Raw genomic sequence first — 24,953 nt, forward strand, 5'->3', positions numbered from 1 at the left:
AACGAGCTGTAACCAAGAATACTGTATAAGCTGTTATTTTTGCAAGGGTTTAATTTTCGCGAATTTCGCGAATCACTGTTGCACCGCGAATTTAGCAATACGTGAAAATGTTGTCTTTGTGCTGGTGTAATGGTGCACTTACGACAGCTTCCTGTCAATTCGCGGAAATTGCATTTTGCAAAAATGTCCATGACATCGTAATTTGCGAAAAATAAAGGCTTTTTTATACACAGTAGACCCTTTCTTATTGAACAGGACACTTTAACGTCTTTGAAGACAAGTCTCGAGAATACTTCAGGTGACTAGGGGAAATGCGTGTTGTATCAAAATCAGTCTGCCCTCAATGGGATTTAAACTATAATATTTATATATCAATATGCACCTGTTGGCGCACAATTACTGGTTGTGTGGAGGTGCATACGATGGGGTTACGCCATTTCCTGACCCACTTCATCTGACACACTCTTTCTGACACACTTTTTTTGCCATTCATTTTGTACACGGGGCAGTTTTCATGAGACGGCCTCTGTTATTGGCTACTGTGCTAATGAATATTCAACAGCCTTACGATTTTTTTTCATAATGAGTCACTCGGTCTGATTCTGTGTCTGTGATTGGCTTTTAGCTATTGACTTACGCGTGATATCGCTCTCCTCAAAGGGGGTCCGTGACGAAATCTGATTACCAGTGTGCGTGTGTGTGTCGAATTGCGTTTTAGTGCCAGTGAGTGTGGCATAACTTCTGCAGGTCTCCTGTCCATTTCTCTCTCTTTTTCTCTCTTTTGCTTTCGTATCATCTTATCTCTGTTATTCTTAGAGTACAATCGTACTACCACAAGTGTTTTTCCCCCATTTTTTGAAGTGATTATCTCGTTTGCAACAATTTAGAGGTGAGTTTTTGTTCCGAGTGTTTGTTGAGTTTTTTGATTGAACACGATGTAGATTATCTACGTGTGTGCGACAACATCCATGGTACCCACTCGTTTGTTTCCGTGTGCATTTTTACCGTACAGTGTCTTCATCGTTCGTCTTCCAAGCAGCGAGTTTTCACCCTAGTTTTCCTCAACGTAGTTTTTTTACCTCAATTTTTTTTTTTTTTTTTGCGGTGCAAGATGTTCAGTGTATTTTTTCTACGGTAAAATGCCATCGTTGATGATCTCCGTGTATTCATTACTAGTTTTCCACCTCCGTTTCATTTTGTGTAACCTATAGCATTGATCTAAAGTCCAACCAAGGAGCTATAGCTCCTTGGTCTAACGTAGTTAGCTACAGTACAAAGTCTGCGATGTCTGTACGTTTGCTGATCAAGATGTGTTTTTGTGAGCTGGGAGTGACTATGGTGGGAATGATATTCAGGGTTTTGCTGTGGTTGAGATGATAGTGATGATGATCATAATGATTCTGGTGATGATATACGAACCCTTTTGATGATGCAATTTATTTCGTGTGACCATGACGTTGATCATTGATGATGGCGAGAACGACACGAGTAGCCTAGCCCAGAGACTCCAACCCAAAGCACCTTCTGATCTGGAGATTCTCCCGCCTGAAACCCCTAGCAAACGGGAGACTCCAAGTTGATGTGTGCGAAGCGCGAAATTCCTAGGGTTATTTATAGATGCTCTCTAAGGCTTATTTCTTCAACATACAATAGCAATAAGTAAGAAATCCGTTCCAACGGGAGACACAGAGCCAGGGCGGGAGAAATTAAATCTCAAACGGGAGAACGGGAGATTTTGCAAAAATGGGTTTTCGGCGGGAGATCTCCCGTCGAAAACGGGAGAGTTGGAGTCTCTGCTAGCCTAGGCCAAGGACGAGAGTGACACTGTCCACGGCGGGGGCTGTTGCTCGCTCATGCACAGGAGTGGTCTAGACCTAAAGACCTGCGTTTAATCATTTTTTTTTTAAACCTTTTGGTTGTTCACTTGGGTTAGTGCTCCAAAAATTCGTTTCTCTAAAGAAACTCAACCAAAAGCTTGACAATAAGGTTGCATCAGGGCTATTCTTTAGTAAATATTAGATCTAAATGGCGATGCTAATTTAGTTTTCATTTAGAACTCGATTATATCCCATTTTCTTTGCTCATTTTTCAAATGATAAATTATTTAGAACTGTAAATTTACTTAAATTCTGATGTACTGCATTCACCATTGTAAAAATCAATAAAAAAGAGCCCGCTGAGCAGGTGTTTCATTCTATCCTTTTCATTTCCTTCCTATCGTGTTGGTTTCCTTCCTGTCACTTCCTTCTTTGACCCTGGATGGAAGAAAAAAAAAATCCCATCTTGCCATGTAAAGACAGAACACATACCATCATGAAATATTATGACATTAGAATAGTTTTAAAAGATTATGTAAGTCATCAAAATTCTTGTGTGTGGAAATAGATAATAAATAAAAGGTGATTTCTTACAAAGCAGTTCTTTCAAATGTCCAACAGCCTCAGAACAGCTTCGATAATGAAGCTAGTGAAATCTGAAAACTATCGTGGCAACAAGTGATATTGATAGGAAATTCTGACAAAAACTGTCACAACAGTTGATGTTTAAATTTGTCGTTTTATTGGATTAGGTCATGAAACTATAAATGCCACCGATAAAATCACAATCGCTCTCAATTTGAACAGAGGCAGTAGGGTAGGAATGACTCAGCAAACAGCTGATTATTCATGCGTCGTTTCCATGGGCAACTGCGGGGTAACTGGAAGAAGACGCACGAAGTTTAGACTTGAGTCAAGAACTATTATTTATTATCAATTTTTTGTTCAAAACATTTTTTTCTTTGGATTTCAAAAAAAAGGTTGAAATATTTCATATTACGCTTCTTAAATGTATTATGAATATAGATATGAAGTATTTTTATCGTGATTTCATGAAGGATTAGAATTATTTTGAATATATAAATACTAGACGGGCTGAACAATGAAGTCTAATTTTGCCCCAAGAATTTGCAGCCCACCGTACGTGCTGGTGGTGCATTCCTAGCGTTCTTGCCGCACTCTCCCAGCCACGTGCAAGCGCAGCATGCATGCAACAGTCACCAACAGTCACATAGAGTACATGTTTAGCTACTTCACCGATCTCACTCCTGATCTCTTGCAAAGAAAACCTTTACAAGTGTAGAAAATTCTCTCGAAACTAAGCCAGACATGAATTTGGAATATACATTACAGTGTCAATACCTTTTCAGTGGACTTTGTTTTCGCTATTTGTCTGTTTAGCTCTTGAATGTACGACTTCTTACGTCCGATTTGTTTTTCACCTCACCACGTGGTACTGTTTTTTTTAGCCCCATGCTTCCTCCATATGCACACATGTTGTAAACATACACAAGCCACCGGCACCGCGATCGAAGTTTGAGCGATAGCGATAACATGTGTGGAGCAGACATGCGGATTTCAGCACAGATGAGTAGTTGAACGTATCACGATTGTAAAACAAACATTTTTCTATGTCACTGCCAATTTGAATTAGGTTATCTAATCATAGATAGATTACGATTTTATTCTAAAATAGATTAGCTATGGCAAGAATTTGCTTACATGAGAGTTATTTGATAACATTGCAAAATAAAACCCCCGTCATTCAAAGGAATGTTCCAGGGCTATCTCGGGGGTTGGGAGCATGAATACCCTTCGCGAGTAGATCGCGCCGTAGGGAAGATCGCGCCCAAGTTCACTGCCGACTTACTAGGCAGGCACGAAGATTACTAGTACACAGAGGCCCGGCGCCCGTACGTAGTATGGGTTAAGCAGCTGAAAAAAAAAAAAAAAAAAAGGTACTGGAAGCGCACGTAGTAGCAAGGCCTACACGTGGATGAGGTTAGAAATTGCCGCGCGCCTCCAGCTCACCAGCTCCTGGCCGCCTCTTATTGGCCGGCCTTGAGCGACAAGCCATACCATAGTCTTGAATATTCATTAGCACAGTAGCCAATAACAGAGGCCGTCTCATGAAAACTGCCCCGTGTACAAAGTGAATGGCAAAAAAAGTGTGTCAGAAAGAGTGTGTCAGATAAAGTGGGTCAGGAAATGGCGTAACCCCATACGATGTATGTTTACATTCCCATCATCGTTCCTTGCCTGTGGGTTTTATATTTAAATCGTCTTTCGATCCTCTTGATCACAGGTGCGAGCGCATTGTTTCATAATAACAAGTGAATCATTCATTCATTATTTTTTTATGTCAAGTGTCATCAGTGTGCTTGTACAATATTTATATAACAAATGCTTTGTCCTGTTAATAACAGAAACAAAGAGTTAAGTGTTGAGTGTCTTTCTTATTGATACAGCACTAGCAATCTACTCATTGTACTTAGTAAAAGTTTTTGATGCACACGGTGTAAAGTGTCCTTTTGACTGCAGCTCTCTGCAGTATGGGTCCTTGGTATGTATGTATCTTAAAGACAGTCTTCTTTTTCTTGCTAAAATATTTAGCAGTGTACTGTGTAAGTGGAATATTTTAGAGTGTTTGTTTGTTTGTTTGTTTTTTTCCCCCCATTCACTATTTGACTGGTATTCATGATATGAACCTCTGCTATATTGGTTCATGAAATCAGTACGTGTCAGTATTAAGCTTGTGATCTCCATCTAGGCAATTCCTGGTAGCGTTTGCCCTTGTTAAACAAAACCAGATATCTGCATTTTTAATACATTTGTATATACCTAATTATCATCGTTACTTGATGTGACTTCATATTGTGGTTGTTTTGTTGTTGTTTTTGTTCTACAGGAAGAAGAGAGATAACAACCAATGGTGGGAACTCTTTGATCCCAAGACATCCCGCTTCTACTACTACAATGAGATGCTTCAGAAGACAGTGTGGCACCGCCCCACCAATTGTGACATCATCCCTCTGGCTAAACTCCAGGTAAGGAGGCTGTACCATAGAGGTTATCATTTGAACTAGAGTGCTACCTCACAGTGCGTCCTGTACGTTATGCGCTGTGAGTGTGCGAAGCGAGGTCCGCCATTACTACGAGAGGCGCAAGAGTGATTTTGTTCCTTTTGATAATGGCGGACAGTGCTCCTTGCTAGCAGCCAAGGGGTGCGGACTCGTGATGTACCCTGCACAATTGTTCGGTGAGCACGCGTAGCACTTGTGTGCCGAACGAAGTCCGCCATTACCAAGATGGGCACGGTTAGGTTTCCTTGTGATCACAAACATTTGACATAATCAGCCCTCTTGATTATGTATCAACCTCTTTGAAGATGGCCAAATGATCTGATGTTCATATTGCTTTAGGTAGTCCCTCTCTACAGACACCATAAATTTACTGTTTTCAAAACTTAACCTAAACTTGCAACACAATGCAAAGCAGTTCATACAGTAAGACTCCGCAGTGTAAATATTACGTGCAAAAGTGCGGATACGTGGAGTTACCCCTAATGCACTTTTTTGGCTGCCTTGCTAAACGAATAACAGAGGTTAGATGAAGGAAAGCACTGTTGAAGAAGGCGATTTTTGGTGATTTGTAATAGAGAACTCGGCATTCAATTAATAGTGCACGCCAACCAGGAAAAGGAGTATGGAGGAAATCCACCTGTTTGAAATCAAAAGTGGAGATTGAGCAGCTTTTCTTCAGAATGTTCTTAGGAGGAAACTGATTGACCACTTGAATAGCAGCAGCTTCTTCGGTCGAAAGCCCCTCTTGCTCGGTAAAAATTCATCAGGAAATGAGACAAAATTTGCATCTGTATCATCCACGTACAGTCATTCAGACATCGGCTGTGATTGAAGGAATGGAAGTGGGTCAGAATCGTATGTGTCGCAATTTTAGATGGGGCCCAAGATGCGGAAACGACTTTCACACCAACTCTGCTAGTGGGCAAACTTCTGATTTAACAATTCCTCACCATTTTTTAATTGTCTCTACAGAATTGAGTATTTAGGATTAGACAAATGAAAATTTGGTAAAAGGTTTCTCAGAACTCGGACGCATAATACGAAAGTTCAAAAAGTTTAGAGCTTCCTAGGTGCTTTTATGAATTAGTAAACACATACTGCTCACTCACATTTATCACTGTTAATATCAGTTCATAGACAGTTTATGTTTGTACACACACAAAGAATCTCAACATTTTAGGAGATTATTGCAATGCAAATGTATGAAGCAAAATTGGAATCCCTTTTACACTTGATTTCCCAAAGCGTGAATGTCTCTTGACTGCAGAGAACTTAAAGTTTCGATATACCATGCGTCATGTCTTTCAAATTTCATAGCTGCTGCCTGAATTTCTGTGTCAGCAATATGGTGTTCGTGGAGTGGTTTGTCAGTCCACATTTCAGTCCAATTCTATTGACAATGGTATTGTCTCTCATTTAAAGTTTTTGGTAAGTTTAATACAAGGCATAAATTGATGAATTCATTGTGAGCCTCTCATTGTGAGCCTCTCAAATGATTCTTGCGATGAACATTACATTTCAGTGCATGAGCAGTCTTGTCTGTGATGATTAATTTGAAGAAGGAAAAGGCAAAGAAACGTCCTTGACACTAAAAAAAAAAACATCAACGAAAGCAACAATAAGCATTGTTTGTTTGTGTGTTTGTACGTGGGTGTGTAATCACTATAATGATAACCAAATAGTTCAGTACGATAATGCTTTGGTGAGGGTGTTCCGAAGGTGATATTTCTTTCCTTATATTTGTCAGTTGATATAACATGGGTTGGGCACAGAACAAGATGGGATCATTATGATCACAATCCTGGTGTCAAAGTCCAGATATGAAACATTCAAATATGTTGAATGTGAATTACGCAGTGAGTCATTTTTTAGGGTGCTCCCCGCACTATAGCACACATGGGCAATATAACCCCATTTCCTGTCATCCGTGATAGTCTTTCTTCTCAGGCACTACCAGAGCACTCGTGTCCTGTTAGCAGCCCTGTTCGTTGCCCTCTTTGACAGGGTCATGATCAAAAGCTCAACCATTTCCTGGAGAATATCCTTGTTTGGATTTGACAGCGACCATCTTGTTATGAGACAGTCACTGTATTCTAAGTGTTTGTTTCAATGTTTTATGTATGTACCTCTGATATGAGTCATTATTATTGGACTGGAAGGAGAAGAGAGAGATTTAGGATTACATTTGTATTATAATAGGTACCAATCCTGGAAACATTCACAGATGAATTATCTTTGTCCATGTTTTCTGAATCTCTATTTTGTATTTAAGGCTGCGTTTATCTAAAAATTTTCTGAGGCAAAATCACGATCCTAAACGCGTTTGAGGCATTTTCAGGGGTTAGATAAACGCAACCGTGTTTTCATACGCGTTTAGGAACGCCGTTTTGAAACGCCTTTCAAAGGGCGTTTTGAAACGCGTTTGAGACCACGATTGCCGTTCTGTGAGTAGATAAACGCAATGCCGTTTTGAAACGTGTTTATATCTCAAGGTCAAATCTCCCAGCTGTTTCCGGTTGTACTCTCTACCCATTATTTGTGTGTGACTGAGGAGGCATGTTTTGTGGTTGCAGTTGACCTTTATTTCCCGGGTCAAACGGCGCAAAGCAGCTGCGCAGTGACACCACTTGAATCGCGATTGTATGATGGTTAGATAAACGTGGCTCATCGACAATTGCGTTTCAAACCACGTTTACTAACACCGTTCCAAACACGTTTAGAAACGTGATTTTCTCTCTCAAGTTAGATAAACGCAGCCTAAGTCATTGTCAAACAAGTTATCAATAGTGAAGGGTTTACAAAGCGCAGAAAAGACCATAAAAAGGTCTGTGCTTTGTAGACTAAACAAAAGACAATATAATTTTATGAGAAGTATTTGGGTTTGAAACTGGGTCAGAGTAGGAGGTATGTTTTAATGCATTGTTAGGGTGGATGTGTGTCTGCGTCTGTGTGTGTGAGTGTGTGTGTGTGTGCGTCTGTGTGTGTGGGTGTGTGTGTGTGTGTGTGTTCACAAGACCAACTGTTGACCCATGCATTAGGTGATTGTTCCAAATTCAATTAGGGAGCTAATCAAATACAGGGACCACTGCAAGACCATCCAGTTCACACCTCTACTCAGTAATAACGGCCTTCCCCCATCTTTAATACTCCAGTAGAGGGTACTCTTTGAAGTAAAAGGGGAATGCATGAAGACACATACACACACAGGCATACACCCAAATTTATACACACATTCATGCACACAGTGCACGCACATACTTAACACAGAGGGCAGCAGACTTCTTTTGTTAATAATTTATTGTTAGGATCCCATGCACTATGCCAGTATTGGCCCCTATTTGTTGTATTATTTGTCAAAGGCAAGCACAACATTTGCTGGCTAATTGGATTGGGAGTATGTGTGTGTGGTGGCATTGCGCCCAACTTCATTTCCATTATCGCACCCCAAAGCCCCAGTGGCTTGGTTCTATCAAAGGTGAAAATTGCATAGGGCAGAGATGGTGGGGGGGGGGGGAGGGGGGAGTTGGGATGCATTCTAAAAGGTAGAGTACATGTAGTTCTTAAAATGTGATTTTGTTAAATGCTTTTAGCAGATCCTCTAATCGATTATAAATTGGATAGAAACAGTATTCATGTGCATTGTGGAGAATGATTGATTACACAAGGCACATACGCTGTGTGTTAAAATGATAATCTTCACAGCCATGTGTGAATTTTTTAATGTTTCACAGGCCTGTGTATCACTATCAGTATGACAAACCTGATAGGGTGTATAGTGAAGATGTAACGAGAGTGAAAACATTTGTGCTATACATTGTAAGTTTATATTCTGGGCCAATTTCAGTAAACTTGGTAACACTTGTTTTCAAGTGTACAGAATGAGAGTACACCTTTTTGTACAATTTGTAATGTTTGGTGCGTAAATGGCCCGTTTCACGGTTAGGCGCCACTTTTTGTCAACCTAGGGGTCAAAATTTCAAGTTCTCTTTAAGAGATGGAATGTCTTGATTTTTTATTCCCAAGAATGTGAATTTAATGGAAAATGTAATGCCAGAGCTTAATTATTATTACAATATCTGATATTATGAATGGTTCTATAGGAGATGAAGGTAATTTTGCTGAAAGATAACACTATGATACCATGGACAGAGCTGACACACTATGTGTCCAACAGGTAATTTGATACTGTAACATGATTAAGTGATATTTAAGCAAACTTCGTGCCAGATTTTGTGTTCTTATTTGGATCTATTGGAAAATTGTACCGCTTTGAAGGAAAAATATGGTGTGAAATAGAGTAAATGACTTCAAAAAGTTTCTCTTGTTTTACACTTCCTCATTCAGGATGTGTAATATTTCATGGAGATAATGCTTATGTTGGGGGACATACACACACCTAATATTAACATTGTGAGTGTCCAACTTTTACATTTAAAATTTCAGCTGGAGGATGTGGTGGATGTGACAAAAACAGATGTGAACGGACATTTTACACCTTGAGCAATAAACAAAAGAAATAAGCCAAGTGATTACCCAATGAACAGTCAGCACAAGTCAGTTTACAGTGAGAAACAAATTATGTTTCACAAGAAAGCTTTTTTTTTTTGTCAGCATAAATGATATCAGTAATATCCAACACGGTGGATGTGACATGTGAACGGAACACCAATTTCCTTTAATATTTTGTTTTCCTGCACACCTTGCATTGCAACCAATGATTATAATGCATGCAGTACCATCAAGAATGCTGTATTCAAAGTACAAGTCACTGCTGACAAGGTTCCATGTCCTGTAAAAGTTATGAATGCCTGAAATTCCTTATAAGTGGTGGATGTGACGGATTGGAGATGTGAACGGACATTTTTACTCTTCTTCAATTTATACTTAATAGTAATAGTTGAAATCATTACTAACATTTCTATTGGCTCACATGCACTGAATGACCAAAGTATTTTTTAGGTCTTTTTGCAGACATACATGTACACTGTTAATTGTACAGTTCACTTAATTCTCTTAGAGTAAATTGGATCCAACACAGGGGATGTGATGCCAAAATTGTGAACAGAATTTCGAATTTTAATCTTTCTTTATCATACAATGTAAACTGGTAACAGTAATCCTACTTGGAAGAACCACATAGAAAAACCACATTTTAGAATGCAAATTACTGCTCACAAGGGTCCACATACAGTTGTATTCTCAAGTTTCAATGTATGAATGCCTGAAACTCCTTGGTGCAGATGTGACAAAATCAAATGTGAACAGACATTTTTTTACCTTCAATTTATGTGAACTGCATATTAATAAAACAAATTCATCAACATAGTAATGACATCCATACTCTTTAATCAATGAAGTCATACATAATGTTTCTGATAGAGCAATTGTGCACTCAATTTTTCTCACAGTAAATAATATCTTACATGGTGAATGTGACATTTTTATTGTGATCAAAATCCCCAATGTGCAGTTAAGTGTTTTCCCAGGGTATTGAAAAGAAAAGGTACGAGTAATGTGAGTCTTAATCTTCCCTTTCGTCCTACCTATAATTTCTGCCTATGACAAACTTTAAAAGTGAAAACCTGGTATAAAGACCAATCCTCAATAATAATAACAAAAAATGCAGATCATGTGGTCATGACCCTGTGTGCATTATGCATTGTAAATCTACAGCACAGGCAAAAGCTACAATAACTCTCGCATATGTCACCTACCAGGATTCCACCCATAAACTTTATCACGTCAGTTAAAAATCACATTTCTAATTTGCCATAGTTTGTTGATATTGAAGCACCGCTGTTAGTATGTTAATGCACAGGGTATACATAGGCCCTACATATTGACAAAATGAAATCTTTATTTGTATAGTTTGTGTTCTGTAAAAAGAAGCATTTTCTCCTCCTCATCCATATACCACCCTTCCACCTCTCCTACATCATCACCAGGATAAGCCATTCTTTGTCAATTGAAGACCATTCATTTTTTTTTTTTTTTTTTTTTGTGGAAATAACAAACTTTATTTCCCTTTTTGCTTTATGAGTATCATTATGTATTCAGGTTAAAAAATAATAATTTAGGGTTAACAAAACTTGTTACACCTTCAGATGAACAAACCTTCAGAATAACATGTCTTATTTCATATTTGGATTTATGAACCTTTGGAATAATGACCTTTATCTAATTCTTGGATTTACAAAGCCTCAGAAAAAAAAAAATCCTCTCTCATTTTTTCGCTGAACGAACCTGTAAGTTAGGGAATTTGTGTGTTTCAGAATAACAAACATTGGGAATAATGAACAACCCTAATGAGCTTTTGATAGCTGGCTACTGTATAACATGTAATCTTGTGAAGCACATACAGCAAGTGTATTTTTTTTTTTTTTAATCATGGCAAATACTGAATAATGCTAATTTTTGTCAACAACGGGCAATTTGTCAGTCAGTTGCAATAAAAACAACTTGATACAAGAGTTTATTTATTTGCATAAATATTGACTTACCCTCTGCTAAAAAGAATTGGAAGGAGCACTGGTTGGCTGTTGGGGTTGAGGCAGTTTAGTGGATATGAATTACAATGCCTGCCTAATAATCAGGAGCTTGTTGGTTCCAGAGTTGTATGCCCATGATTTTTTATTAGGACTACAACTATAAACACTGAATAATTGGTGCTTATTGTACATCGACAAGGGGCAATTTGTCAATCAGCTCCACTTAAAAACAACTTGATGTAAGAATTCATTTATTTGAATACCAGGTAAATACACAGTATCTACTGCACAGGATCACATACATGTACATTGTAGAACTAGCACGGGCTCTGTAGCGGAAGCTTGGTAGTCTAGTTGATATGACGCCAGTCTGGTAATCAGGAGATGGTCGATTTAAATCCAGCTTGAATATCATATGGCCATGATTTTTTCATCACACATTTGGTTATACTCCTAAAACACTGAATAACTACACTGATGCAAGAATTACTTTCTTTCTAAAAATGCATTGGAAAGTGGGGTTAAACGGACCCCTTCAGTGAGATGGACCCATACCATTATCTCTGTGAATCACCTTCACTGTACCTTCACCGGAAACTAAACATCAGGAGATAGCTGGTTTAAATCTGACCCAAGTTGAATGCCCATTATTTTTTGTCATGGCTACTACTAGAACACTGCATAACCGGTGCTTACTTATGTTGAAGGGCAATTTTCAATCAGTTGCAGTAAAGTGATATATAAATCAATTTAACTTTTTTTTTTTCACCCCTCAATCTAAGTTAACCATTCCAATGGTTGTGGATCATTTCACACTGTGTTCAGGTCTTGATGCTGCGTGAAGCATTGGGAACTAATGCTGAAAAATGCAGTGCGTTGGGGAGATATACTGTGTGTCCGTTCACACCCCAAAATGTCACATCCACCACATATTCAATCATTTTTAAACTTATTAAATACAGTATACAGGAGAGGTCTAATCAATGTAATTAAATAACATTTATATTCTTTTGCCTTTTTGAGATTAATTATCTGGAAAATTGATTAGAATATTAGTAGAGCAGATAAGCCGAAGAATTGTGCAAAATTTGACTAAAGCATGAAACTTTCACCATTGTTAGTACATGCTATAAGATTAATTTTAAGATCGGGAGGTAAGTCTGAATTGACCTCTGATGACCTCTAGAGGTCAATGACCTCAAAATCTAAGAAAATTGATATTTTGCGTCATTGGTTAATGATAAACAAAGTAATGATGTACTAAAACTTAATATTTGTCACAGTGAAATTGTCTTTATGTTCCACAGAGCCCTGACAGGTTTCTACCTTTGACCTCTGATGACCTCCAGAGGTCAATGACCTCAAAATGTCAGAAAATTGATATTTTGCATCATTGGTTAATGATAAAACACAGTAATGATGTACTAAAACTTAATTTTTGTCACTGTGAAATTGTCTTTATATTCCACAGAGCCCTGATAGGTTTCTATCTTTGACCTCTGATGACCTTCAGAGGTCAATGACCTCAAAATGTCAGAAAATTGATATTTTAATGCGTCACTCATAACTGAAACACGATAATTATGTACTAAAAACTAATTTTTGTAAGAGGAATTGCCTCAATGTTCCACTGAGCCTTTCGAGTCAGGTTTCTACCTTTGACCTCTGATGACCTCAGATGACCTATGATGAGGCCAATGACCTCAAAATGTCAGAACATTGATATTTGGTACAATTGGTTAATGACAAACATGATTTAGATATTATATTCATTTGTATTACAATTGAATTGTTTTCCTATTCCACAGAGCAAGAGAAATTACTCACGTGTCTCTACCTTTGACCTCTGAGGAAGGTGACAGGTCAATGACCTCAAAATATCAGAATATTGATATTCTATGTATAGTCAATGGTCAACTTTGTAATACCCGATGTACAAATTATGCTATAATAGAAGAATCTTGTCATTCCATGGAACATTGGTCATTAGCCTGTGCATTATATCCAACTTTGACCTCTCAGGACAATGAGAGGTCACTGAGGTCACAGTGTAGGCTTACCTGTATTGATGTTTGGCTTCACTGGTGTAATCGTAAATGCTTAATCATGTACAAATCACGCTTTGATGTTTTGATCAAAGTATGTATGCATATTCCACAGAGCATTGGTTTATAGTAATAGGTCTCTGAAATGTGAGAGGTCAATTACTTCAGAAATAAAGCTTAAGTTTCTTGAGTGATGGCAGTGACCTCAAATACAACTGTTATGTTTGGGTTAGTTATGTAGACTAGCAAATATGGCCATTATCTCGACACTCGAGGAAAACAAGGCCTACGAGACTGATATACAGAATGTTTAATCTATTCAGTGTAAGTCTCATAGATCTTTTCCCCCATTTGTCGGACTCATTATGGGACTGGTTTGCCTAAGTGTCAAGCTCATGGGCAATATTTGCATAGTTTCCAGCTGGTGGGCCTGTATTGGCCAGTGTAAAGCTGGTGGGTTGTTACAGTATGACTGCGATGAATGACTCATGGTCCTGGAGTATACAGTCCACAGCTGCGACATCATGGACCATCTTGAAAACTTCGGCATACTGTGAGGCCCAACATGCATTCCACATGAAGCAATCCTGTGTATTGCAACTAGCTATTGCCACCCGAGACCTACCCAGGGACTAGATAAGCATTCATGGCAAACCATGGAGAAAGCGGATTGTGCAAAATATTTTGGAGTTCCAATAGGAGGCTCAGCTGGAATCAAATCGCCACAGCAGCTTAAAAAGGTTATACTTCAACCAAAGACTCTCTCCAGACGAAGATACGAGTATCATAAAGTTCAGGTGTTTTGCTACTCCATGCCGCTCAGGACTGTCCTGGAATATGCATGCATCATCTGGGATCCGTTCACCCAGGTGAAACATCATGAAGTTTGGAATGATCCAGAGAAGATAATATTTATGCACTCTTTAGCTGCAATGACCATCATATGCAAAACAAGCAGTGTTACAGCCACACTTGAAAAACAAAACAAAGCAAAACAAAACAAAACTACAATGGCAATCCCTGTAAGAAAGTACAGCTCAGGCAAATTCAGCGATGATGTTCTGCATCAAGAACCCCACAATATCCACTCCGCAGGAAGTTGTGGCTCTATTGCTGCATTCTTCAAAAAGGGCAAATGACCAAAAATGTCAGGCATCATTTGCAAGAACACAAAGTAGGCCTACTCCCAAAAAAGGTGGCGGCTACTCTCGGCCACTGTCTCTTGTATCTCTTTGAAACACTTCAGGAGAGAGATGCTCAATATTCAGCTCTGTTATTAAAGATACATATGTCTCTCTTTTTGTTTTTGCATTTGTTTGTTGTTTTTTGCTTCATATAGCTCTTTGGATACCTTCTTTAACCAATTACGAAAAGGCTCCATGGCAGAATATTACAAGATTACACAGTATAATGAAGAAGAAGAAGAAGAAGAAGAAGAAGAAGAAGAAGAAGAAGGAGAATAGGAAACGAGATCTGCTGTCAATGATGCAGAGCCAATACCAATCAGTTCCATCGCAGATCTTAGTCGGCACTGCAAAGGTTTGGATGTCTCTCTCTCTGTTGACAAAGGATATTCTAAAGCTCCAAGTAAGTCCATGGGGTGGTTTACATTGTCTGGGCATAGAGGGCTGGGTTGGGTATATGAGGATATGATGCTTTGTTATAACAATTAGGTCTGAGATATCTATTTTTTATGTTTGTTTTGACCATCCCGCATGGATCTCCAACGAAAAGGAATGATAATGTGTTAGACCCAGCCGCCACCGTGTTTTTTCAATAGATTTTGATATTACAGTGTAGTTGAGAAAAAAGTAACCGCTCATTGTCCTAGATGGAAGTCAAAATTGAACTGTGTGTGGAATACTCTGCATACAATTTTGGACACACACACACACACACACACACACACACAATGCATTTTTTAAAATATAATTATTATTTCATAAGCAGCAGGCCATTACAAACCAATGAGACCAGACATCAATATTCTTACATTTTGATGCATATCTTTCAATATCCTCCAGGGGTCAGAGGATCATCGCTAATGTTCATGTGAAATGAGTACACGCCTTTTGAATTGCTCACTTTTACTGCTATAGAAATACACAATATGTGCATCATGTCAATCATTAAATATTGTATCAGTTTCATTTTCAGTCTTGGATTATTTTTTCTATGTACAAATAAAATCGTGGCAAAGTAAACAACTTTCACATCAAAATATAAACGAGAATATTAAAAAAGAAATAGATGTAATAACGTGCAAGGCAAATACCAGGCCTACATCATCTTAAGGTATACAGGTGAAGGAAATCACCTTATTGATAAACAATTTACTTGACTGGGATAGCGACCACTGAACAATATTGTTTCTTAAGACTCTCTCTTCTTTTCAACAAGTGGAATAAAACACATGCACATACCGGGGCATTAGTTTGGAGGAGGGGTGGGGTGGTGGCAGGGATAGTTGACCCCCACCCCATTAAATTCTGAGATGTGGACTATGTTTTGTTGTTGTTAGTTTTTGTTGTTGTTTTTTATTTTTTGCTTTTTAGACAGAAAACTGCCCAAGTTTTTCACTTTAAGTGTGCATCGGATTGTTAAAATTTAATTCTGAAATGCAAAATCTCCCTTCTGTGAGAGGGGATATCTCCTTTCGATATCTCCTTCCCCCTGCTTGGTTCCTTCCACAGATATAACATACTTTGGGGAATGATAATTTCCCTTATTCTATGAAAAATGTTTTTAAGAGATATTTTTATTTGAATTCCAAAGATGAAAAGGCTTTCCATATATGCACGATTGTTCATTTTGGAGGGCAAGAGGCATTTGCCCCGCCTCCCGAGAAAATATGGGAGGGGGAATGGTGGGGACATAAAACTTTGCCTCCAAGTATTTCCTGAGATTGAAATTTTTTTTCTTCACTTTTTTGACAGAAAATGAATTGTCACTGAACATTTTAGCTATAGTATGCACCAGATTAAAAGGCAGAATCTCCTTTGCATACCCCCTCCCCCACACTATCTTTCGTTATGTCCCCTTCCATATACGCTCAGTGCTTTTGTCCCATTTTTGTTCTATATCATCACAAACTATGTACTAGATCTTTAATTTCAGTTCCGACATATTAAAGAAAATCCCTCTTGTTGGAGGGGGTAGTGTATCTTTCAATTAACAATCCCTCCTCGGTTTCTACCCTTAGATTTGGTACATTCCTTTTACTGATAATTTCCCAAATATTCCATCATAAATGTGTATACTAGATTTTTTTTTTTTTTTACATTTCTATTCTTACTGCAATGGCTCCCTCGCATGGGAAGGATTGGGGGACAGCCCCTTTCATACCCTCCTCTCGCTGTATCAACCTCTCCTCCATGCATTGATTATGGCTGCACATTTGGGTATGGACTTTTTTTTTTTCAAAATGGTAGTTCAACCAAGAGTGGCACGAAATCATTGAATTGCAAACAAAAGAATGCAAAAGCTCCATAATGTGGGAGGGGGATACCTCCACCCACATCCTTCTGTCGATTGGTCTTCCTCCATAGATGGCTGACTTACTACACCTTTTTGATACAAATTTCGAGGTATTCCTTCAAAAGTGCCTGTGTGCCAGGTCGTTGAATCTCATTTCTCAAAATACAAGAGCTCTGTCGAATGGGAGTGGAATACCCTACCCTCGCCAACGCTGCGCTTCCTGGGTTCCCATCCATATAGACTTGGTACACCTTGGTGATCCATAATTTTCCAAATATTCCCCAAAACGTATGCATCAGATTCTTAAAAAAAAAAAAAAAAAAAAAAAAAAAAAAAATCGTCTTTGGGAGGAGGGTAGGTGAGATGCGCCCACACCCCATCAACTTCCGTATAAGTGATGACGCACACATTAAACAAGAGCTACACTGAATCACTGATTTCAGGTCTAAACCTGCAAAAATCCAATCCCCCACCCACATCCTCCCCCTCCCCCTCCGCTTCATTCCTTTGCACCATGAACTTATGCTTTTACATATTTTCCAAGTTCCCCCCCCCCACGTGAAAACAGATCGACACCCCTTGCTCTGTGCACATACCCGACTAAGATAATTACCTGAAAAGTTCTGCGGAATGAGTAGCCACTTTTTTGGTAACAGAAATGCATGGTTTGTAAGCCCTACATTATAAACAATTATTAACTATTAACTATCGCAATATCAATATTAACATCCTCACATTTCATTCGAGGTATTTGACCTTGTGTGATTTTCATAGGTGAACGGTAATGGCTCGTTAATAAACAGGGCCTACGAGTGCTCTCTAAAACATCATCATGTTTACCATTGATGATGCCAAACTATTCTGATACTTTGAGGTCATTGACCTCTCGAGATCATCAGAGGTCAAAGGCAGAAACTCGTCTGTGTGCCTTGGAATATGAAGACGATGTCATTGTACACAGATATGCTTGTTTTGTACATCCTTACCATGTTTGACCTTTCACCAATGATGTCATACTTCAATATTCTGATATTTTGAGGTCATTGACCTCTCAAGGTCATCAGAGGTCAAAGGTAGAAACCTGTCTGCTCTTTAGAATATGAAGACAATTTCATTGTAAGACAGATATGCTTGTTTTGTACATCTTAACAATGGTTACCATTAACCAATGACATCACAGATCAATATAATATTTTGAGGTCATTGACCTCCAAAGGTCATCAGAGGTCAAAGGTTAAAACCTGTCAATGCTCTGTGGAATCAGAAAATGGTTTCCCTGAAGTATAGATGCATGTTTAGTGAATCATAACCACATATATCATTCACAAATGTCTAAAAACATCGATATTTTGATATTTAAAGTTCATTGACCTCTGGAGGTCATCAGAGGTCAAAGGTAAAAATCTGTCAGTGCTCTGTTGAATCTGGAAATGATTTCTCTGTGGTATAAATGCATGTTTAGTGCAACATAACCACATATATCATTTGCAAATGTCTAAAAACATCGATTTTCTGATATCTAAAGTACATTGACCTCTGGAGGTCATCAGAGGTCAAATCAGACTTACCTCCCGATCTTAAAATAAATCTTATGGTATGTACTAACACTGGTGAAAGTTTCATGCTTTAGTCAAATTTTGCACAATTCACGTGATTCTGAGGGCTTATCTGCTCTACTATATGTAGAACATCAGTTTTCACAGTCACAGTGACAAAATCATACTACATCCTCACTGTGAACAAGTATTCTAATGTAAAATTATAGTGAATGTGGTATAAAAGTGGGTGTCTGATATCTAGATATCTTTGGAAAGACATGTTTTTTTAAATCTAAACATATTTTGTCCCAAAAAAAAAATAAGTTGTCCCTAGATTTTACTTGATATTCACGGAAATGTCCGTTCACATCTTAAAATGTCACATCCACCAGGGCATTTCACATATTTTTTAAGTTTTTCAAATTGTTAGTTTCATAGTAATCTCAAAATCAGTGGCATTTATAAGGTTACTAAAGAGTCTAAAATGTGTTGAGATTTAAAGTTAATTGGACCAGTATTTACTGAGATGCACACCAAAATGTGTTTCTGACAAGAAAGGCTGGTGGATGTGACATGTGTGAACGGACACCATGTTTTGTGAAATAAAAAAAGCATTTGAATTTCAAATCCTAAATTGTTTCAGAGGGATAGCCACCCAACTGTGTATCATTGATTTATGCAAAAATTTTAGAAATAATCTAAACCATTAAAAAGTTATAGATTTATAAAATCTTGGTGGATGTGACAAAAATGTGAACGGACATTTAAATTTTGTTTTCAAATTACTGTCATTTCATCAGATGGAACTGAAGCACACACAAACTTTCTACAGTCACTCATACAAAGCTGTACTTTACTTTTACATTATTTTCCTGAGACTTGCCTTTGTTTTCTTACTTACACAACCCAATAAGCAGATGATTAAATGTGAACGGACAATGTCACATCCACCAAGAGAATTTTAGGGTGGAAAAAATGTAACAAAAAGGAGTTCAAACTTTTTAACTCTGATATGATTCATTATGGCTACTCATGCACTTAACATAGATATGTTCACTTAACTCATAGCTAGATATGATACAGAATGGCAAAGTTTGCAAAAAAGGGATGTTTGCCAGGTTGACACACAGTGGGTCCGATTTGGGCACATCTTTCCTCACTGTGAGCAAATGCTTTGGAGTTGCATTTTCGTTATGCTATGGGAGGTAGACCCCATGGGGGTCTAACATATGCATAGCAAAACATTTCATGAATCTACTCTTATTCTGTGTAGTAGACTGAAAACTGAAAAAAATGAAAAGTGGCGCCTAACCGTGAAACGGGCCAAATCTTTCAAAAAGTTCTTTTTATTTAATGGTTTGCATTAGAAGTGATAGTACTTAGAGTATGAAAATTTGATTGAGTTTGACTACCAATGTACCATACATGTGTCTTTATTGTAAATTAGAGTTTCTTATAAAATAAATTGAATTCACAAAATAGTTGATATCAGTGGCAATGACAGATCTTATGCAAATCATATGAAACAGTGATATCATGTTATCACTCATCTTCTTTTGATCCACGTACAAATATTCACCAAATTTCCACTGTCTACGTAGAATAAAGCAAGAGAAAATCTGGATTCCTGTGCTGCAAAATGTTTGTTGTGTTGCATGCTCCATGCAGCACTGACGCTTAGCAGGGAAAGATTCTCGTTGCTACATTAACAACATTCATGTTTAGTAGCTAGGTAACAAGAGTAGACCACATGATTCAAAGAAGATTTCCATAGCTTTGAAATATCATCTTATACTCTATACCTCTTGAGGGACAATTATATGAGTGTTATAATACACTCAAGTATCATGATACAATTTATTCCAAGTACTTTGCGTTTAGTTTCATTCTTTTCTTGCGGTTTGCCTTCGTGAGAATTTTCACCGCTCCACAGCCTGATAATAAAGGGTCTGCCAAGAATACACAATATCCTGAGGCGAAAGTGTCATGTGTAAGGAAAATGTGATAAAACAGTTGATACTGGATTAATAGTATTGAGATCCATGGAATTCTATATTTAGGATACTGATGGCCAGCTAGACCGTGAGAAGATCCTTGACAATGTTAGTATGATCTGTGTTAAAAATGTATTTCAAATAGAAATATGGATTATAATAAAAATTATATGCAGTCAAAAGGGGCCTGAGCTTTCGATCCTAGCAGAATCTTCGTCAGAGGCAAAATGACAAACATTTCTTTCCCTCCATGTTTGTCATTTTGCCTCTGACGAAGATTCTGCTAGGATCGAAAGCTCAGGCCCCTTTTGACTCCATTTTACTCCATTGGCTCGCCCTTATTGGATAAGCAGTTTTCAGCAGCTTTTTTTGCTACAAAAATTATATGCCATACAATAAACTTATTTGTAGGGTCCTGGTGCATTGCTATGAAAGAGTTTTGTCACGGAGATTTTTATTTATGGCTTTCCTGGTGTAGCCAAGAATTTTTTAGATGAGGTCAACTATACAACGTGTATCTTCAACCTGAATATGAGATTTCTATTTGCCAGTGCTTTCATGGGACTTATAAACTCTGTTACACTTGTCCTTTCTTTACTCCAAAATCAGAGTCCCTATTACTGTAAAACTAGAAATATCTGCAGCGTGAAATGTTCACGAATTGGAGCCAATGACCTTTTTTGTGGCATGAAAATTTCACCAATTGCCACTGGCATTCAATGCATAGTTTAGACAAGAACTTTCAGGTGTTTAATTTCACAAATCTTGGCCCCTCACCAAAGATTCATTCTCGCCAAAACTTCTTTTTCTAGAGTATGTTAAAAAAAAAAAAGTTACGCTGAATGCACGATATCAATATTCTGGTACAATAGTTGGTGGGACCATGCTTCTCAGAGTTAGATTTTATCAAGTTGAGAACAGTGTTCAAGAGTGCCTTTAATCCTTGCATTTGCTTAAGCCAATCTCATAAAGAGGCATTGCCATCAGGCTATCTATGGGATGATGAAATTAGTTAATGAAAATGAAATGAAATGGTGAAGATCAGCATGTTAACCCTTTGTGTGCCATTAGTGCTGATTAGCACAAAAACCCCATAGCATTGTACACACTGTCCTAAGTCCCTGGTTGCGAAAGTGTTAATAGCACCTCTCTCTATCTAAAAACCTCTTTCAGGAGTGTATGGTGAAGGCACCTACATGTTCCTGTATGTATGTGAGTCTATGTTACCCGAAAGTGAGGCGAGATTCGATTAGCTGAAAGTGAAACGTGTCTTGATGCGGAGTAAGCTTCGCCCGTAACCAGATTATCGACTCCTCACTGGGGCCACTAAGTAGGCAATACATGATGCAGCTTAGGAGACTTTGTACTTGCCACCTTTCTTCCGATCCCTCTTACCCCTCCCCCCCCCATCCCCCTTGACTTACAGTTCCTCTAAAGAAACATTATATAGGCAGAAAACTATGTCATTGGAGATAACCTTGCATGTAACTCCACATCATGAGTGGGATACTGTACAGATCACATTTTTCTTGTATTACTTTTTTTTTTTTTTTTTTTTTTTTAAAGGGCTTGTATAGTTTTGGTTGAGACTTAAAGGGATGGTACAGTACTGGTGGAGATGAGAATTGGGCTTTTAACTTTTTGCGAGATACCAAGAAAAAACACTTATGATATAGTATAGAGCATACCATTTTAAAGGGATGGTACAGTATTGGTGGAGATGAGAATTGGGCTTTTAACTTTTTGCGAGATACCAAGAAAAAACACTTATGATATAGTACAGAGCATACCATTTTAAGAGGAATTCAAAGTTTATTCGATGAAAATCGGGTTTGGAATGACTGAAACATCCAAAAACAAAGTAAAACAAAGTGATCGTAATAAAGTGTGGGTTCCACACTTTATTAGAATCACTCTTTTTTGGATATCTCAGCCATTTGAAAACCAATTTTCATCAAATAAACATTGAATTCCTCATAGAATTACATGCTCTTTCATATTTCATTTAAGAGGTTTCTCAATAGGCCCGTTCACAAACAACGAAAATCGAAATTTCAATCGCGATCCAAATTTCGATTTTTTTTTTCGACCGTTCATACACAAGGAAAAATCGCACTTCGCAGCAAGGAAAGAACGATCAGTGGCTAAACTGCGCATGCGTGAAACTTGCATGACCGAAGACTGACCCCGCCCGCAGTCCCAATAGAGTTTCGCACGCGCTACGAACGATGGGATTAAAAATACCGATTTCCGAATCTCGATCGCGCTCACACACACGACGCTTGGCAAAATAATCGCGATTATTCTGAAAAATCGCACTAATAGTGCGAGTTGGATCGCGATAAGGATCGCGGTAATTAGTGAAATTTTTCTGTCCACACTGGAAAAAATTTCGAAATTTCGATCGCGATAAGAAAATCGATTTTTAAATCGCACTTTTTGCCTTGTGTGTGAACGGGCCTATTATTTCACCAAAAAATGTAAGAAACCTGAAATTAGGTCTCAACCAAAACTGTACGATCCCTTTTATGTCAGGTGTCTAACATTCCTTGGTGAGATACTGAGAGACATGTGATTCCAAAAGGAATTCACCGTTTTATTTGATGATAATTGGTTTAGAAATTCCATGGCTGAGATACATGTATATTACAAAACAGAATGATCCTAATAAAAGGTGGGACCCACCATTTAGACCTATTACAGTCCCTTTGTTTTATTTTTGATTTTGGATGTCTCAGCCATTCCAAAACCGATTTTCATCAAATAAACTTTGATTTCCTCTTAGAATGATATGCTCTGTACTATTTCATGAGTGATTTCTTCATATTATAGCAAAAAGTTAAAGGCCCAATCCTCATCTCCACCAATACTATACCATCCCTTTTAAACCTAAAAAAAGAGAAATGAGCGAAAATGCCAGCTTGTTAGACGCGAAATCTAATATTGCAGCTCAGCATTGAGAACACACCTTAGCCTTGTCTTTAGTGACTGGGTGCCTTGACCTTAGCTGACCTTTCCCTGCTAGGCTACACTTTCCAACAGCTGTCATCTAGCAAGCCATTGTCGTCACCAGGGTTTCAAAAGTTGTAACTTCTTTTTTTTTCACTCTCTTTTTACCCCAACCCTTCCCCCTATAATTCTGTATTTATGTCTTCAGTGTAATTTGACAGACTGATGACTGTCCATCATTCTGTCTTTTAAAGAGTGGAAAGCTTGTCATTCAAGTTGATTCTTGTCTTAATGCATCGACTACATTGTATATGCCATCATAATGTTATATATTTTGTTCATTTATTTTGTACGTTGCATTCTTTATGTCATGACATCTATTCATTATCTTCCTTTTTTTTGTTTAAATGTTTATTGGTTTGCACATTTTACATACAGCACTACAAACATTATTGGGTATAGTCACATATGAATAAAAGTAAAGTCTGCACAAAAAAAAAAAAAAAACAAACTACAAAAACAACATATTCTTGATGAAAGCTTTTCGGAAGGCATGCTAAAATGATCTGGAACAAAGTGAGAAGAGTCTTCAAAAATGTTTCCCCACCAATAAACCCCCTCCGAAACAGAACAGAGCAAAAACAAGAATGAACAATATACAGTTTATAAATGGGGGGGGGGGGGGGATAAGTTTGAAGAGCCAGATTTTGGCCCATCACCAGTCTAAATAATGAATTAGAGCTGTAGGCTGTATGAAAGCTATATAGGACCAGTCATAATCCTTCTCTATTACACACTGTCAAAGTATTATAATAGTGTGGAATTATTTCTTTAGAGAAAGAGAATATCTTGTTCACATTTCTGCTTTGTAGTAAATACTGAAAAATGTGACAGAAATTGCTCACAGAAATGCAGATCCGCTAGCAAGCATGATCATCATCATCACCATCATCATCATCATCATCATCATTGTCGTCATCGTCATCGTCATAATCATCGCCATCGTTCTATGAGCATGTCACCTGATAAAGACATGTCATCTTTATAGTCAAAATCTGCAAATCTTTTTCGCTCTCTTTCCCTTACCCCCCCTCTCTCTCTCTCTCTATATATATATATATTTTTTTTTTTTGCATTTGATGGACATCCTGTAGCCATCTCAAGGGTGTAGGCCAGCTTCTGAGAGCCGATTCGCTTTCTTCCTCCGGCAAACATAATTCATCTGAATCGGATGCTTTCTCGGCTTCTCCGTTTCAGCCACAAATAATTCAGTCAGTCTTCTTGCCCTCCCTCACGTCGTCGTTGTCGCTGGAGTCGCCACTCTCCCCTTTATACTTCTCCTGCCCCCCTCCCACCCATCCCCGCACCCCACCCTGACATCCTTTGCTCCATTTTCTATTGGTATTGGGGACACTCGCTATGTCGCCCCCCTTGTTTCCCCGTTTCAGACACGGCCTAGAAATCCCATCTACGATTTCAAGCCTGTCCGTTACCATGGGATCACGTTCCCTCCCCCCACCGCCCCGCATCAGTCATCCGGATCCGGGGTGTCCCCCGTAGTA

General features: G+C 38.2%; 1 protein-coding gene across 1 annotated transcript in view; it reads left to right on the forward strand.

The window, feature by feature from the left end:
• LOC140226530 (uncharacterized) overlaps positions 1 to 24,953 on the forward strand; it is a 123,451-nt gene that overhangs the window by 36,860 nt on the left and 61,638 nt on the right. The window contains exon 3 of the mRNA XM_072306980.1: positions 4,726 to 4,864. Within this exon, the coding sequence (XP_072163081.1) occupies positions 4,726 to 4,864 (139 nt within the window). The remainder of the gene's footprint in view (positions 1 to 4,725; positions 4,865 to 24,953) is intronic.

This window comes from Diadema setosum, chromosome 3 (assembly GCF_964275005.1).
Source record: "Diadema setosum chromosome 3, eeDiaSeto1, whole genome shotgun sequence".
Classification (NCBI taxonomy): domain Eukaryota; kingdom Metazoa; phylum Echinodermata; class Echinoidea; order Diadematoida; family Diadematidae; genus Diadema; species Diadema setosum.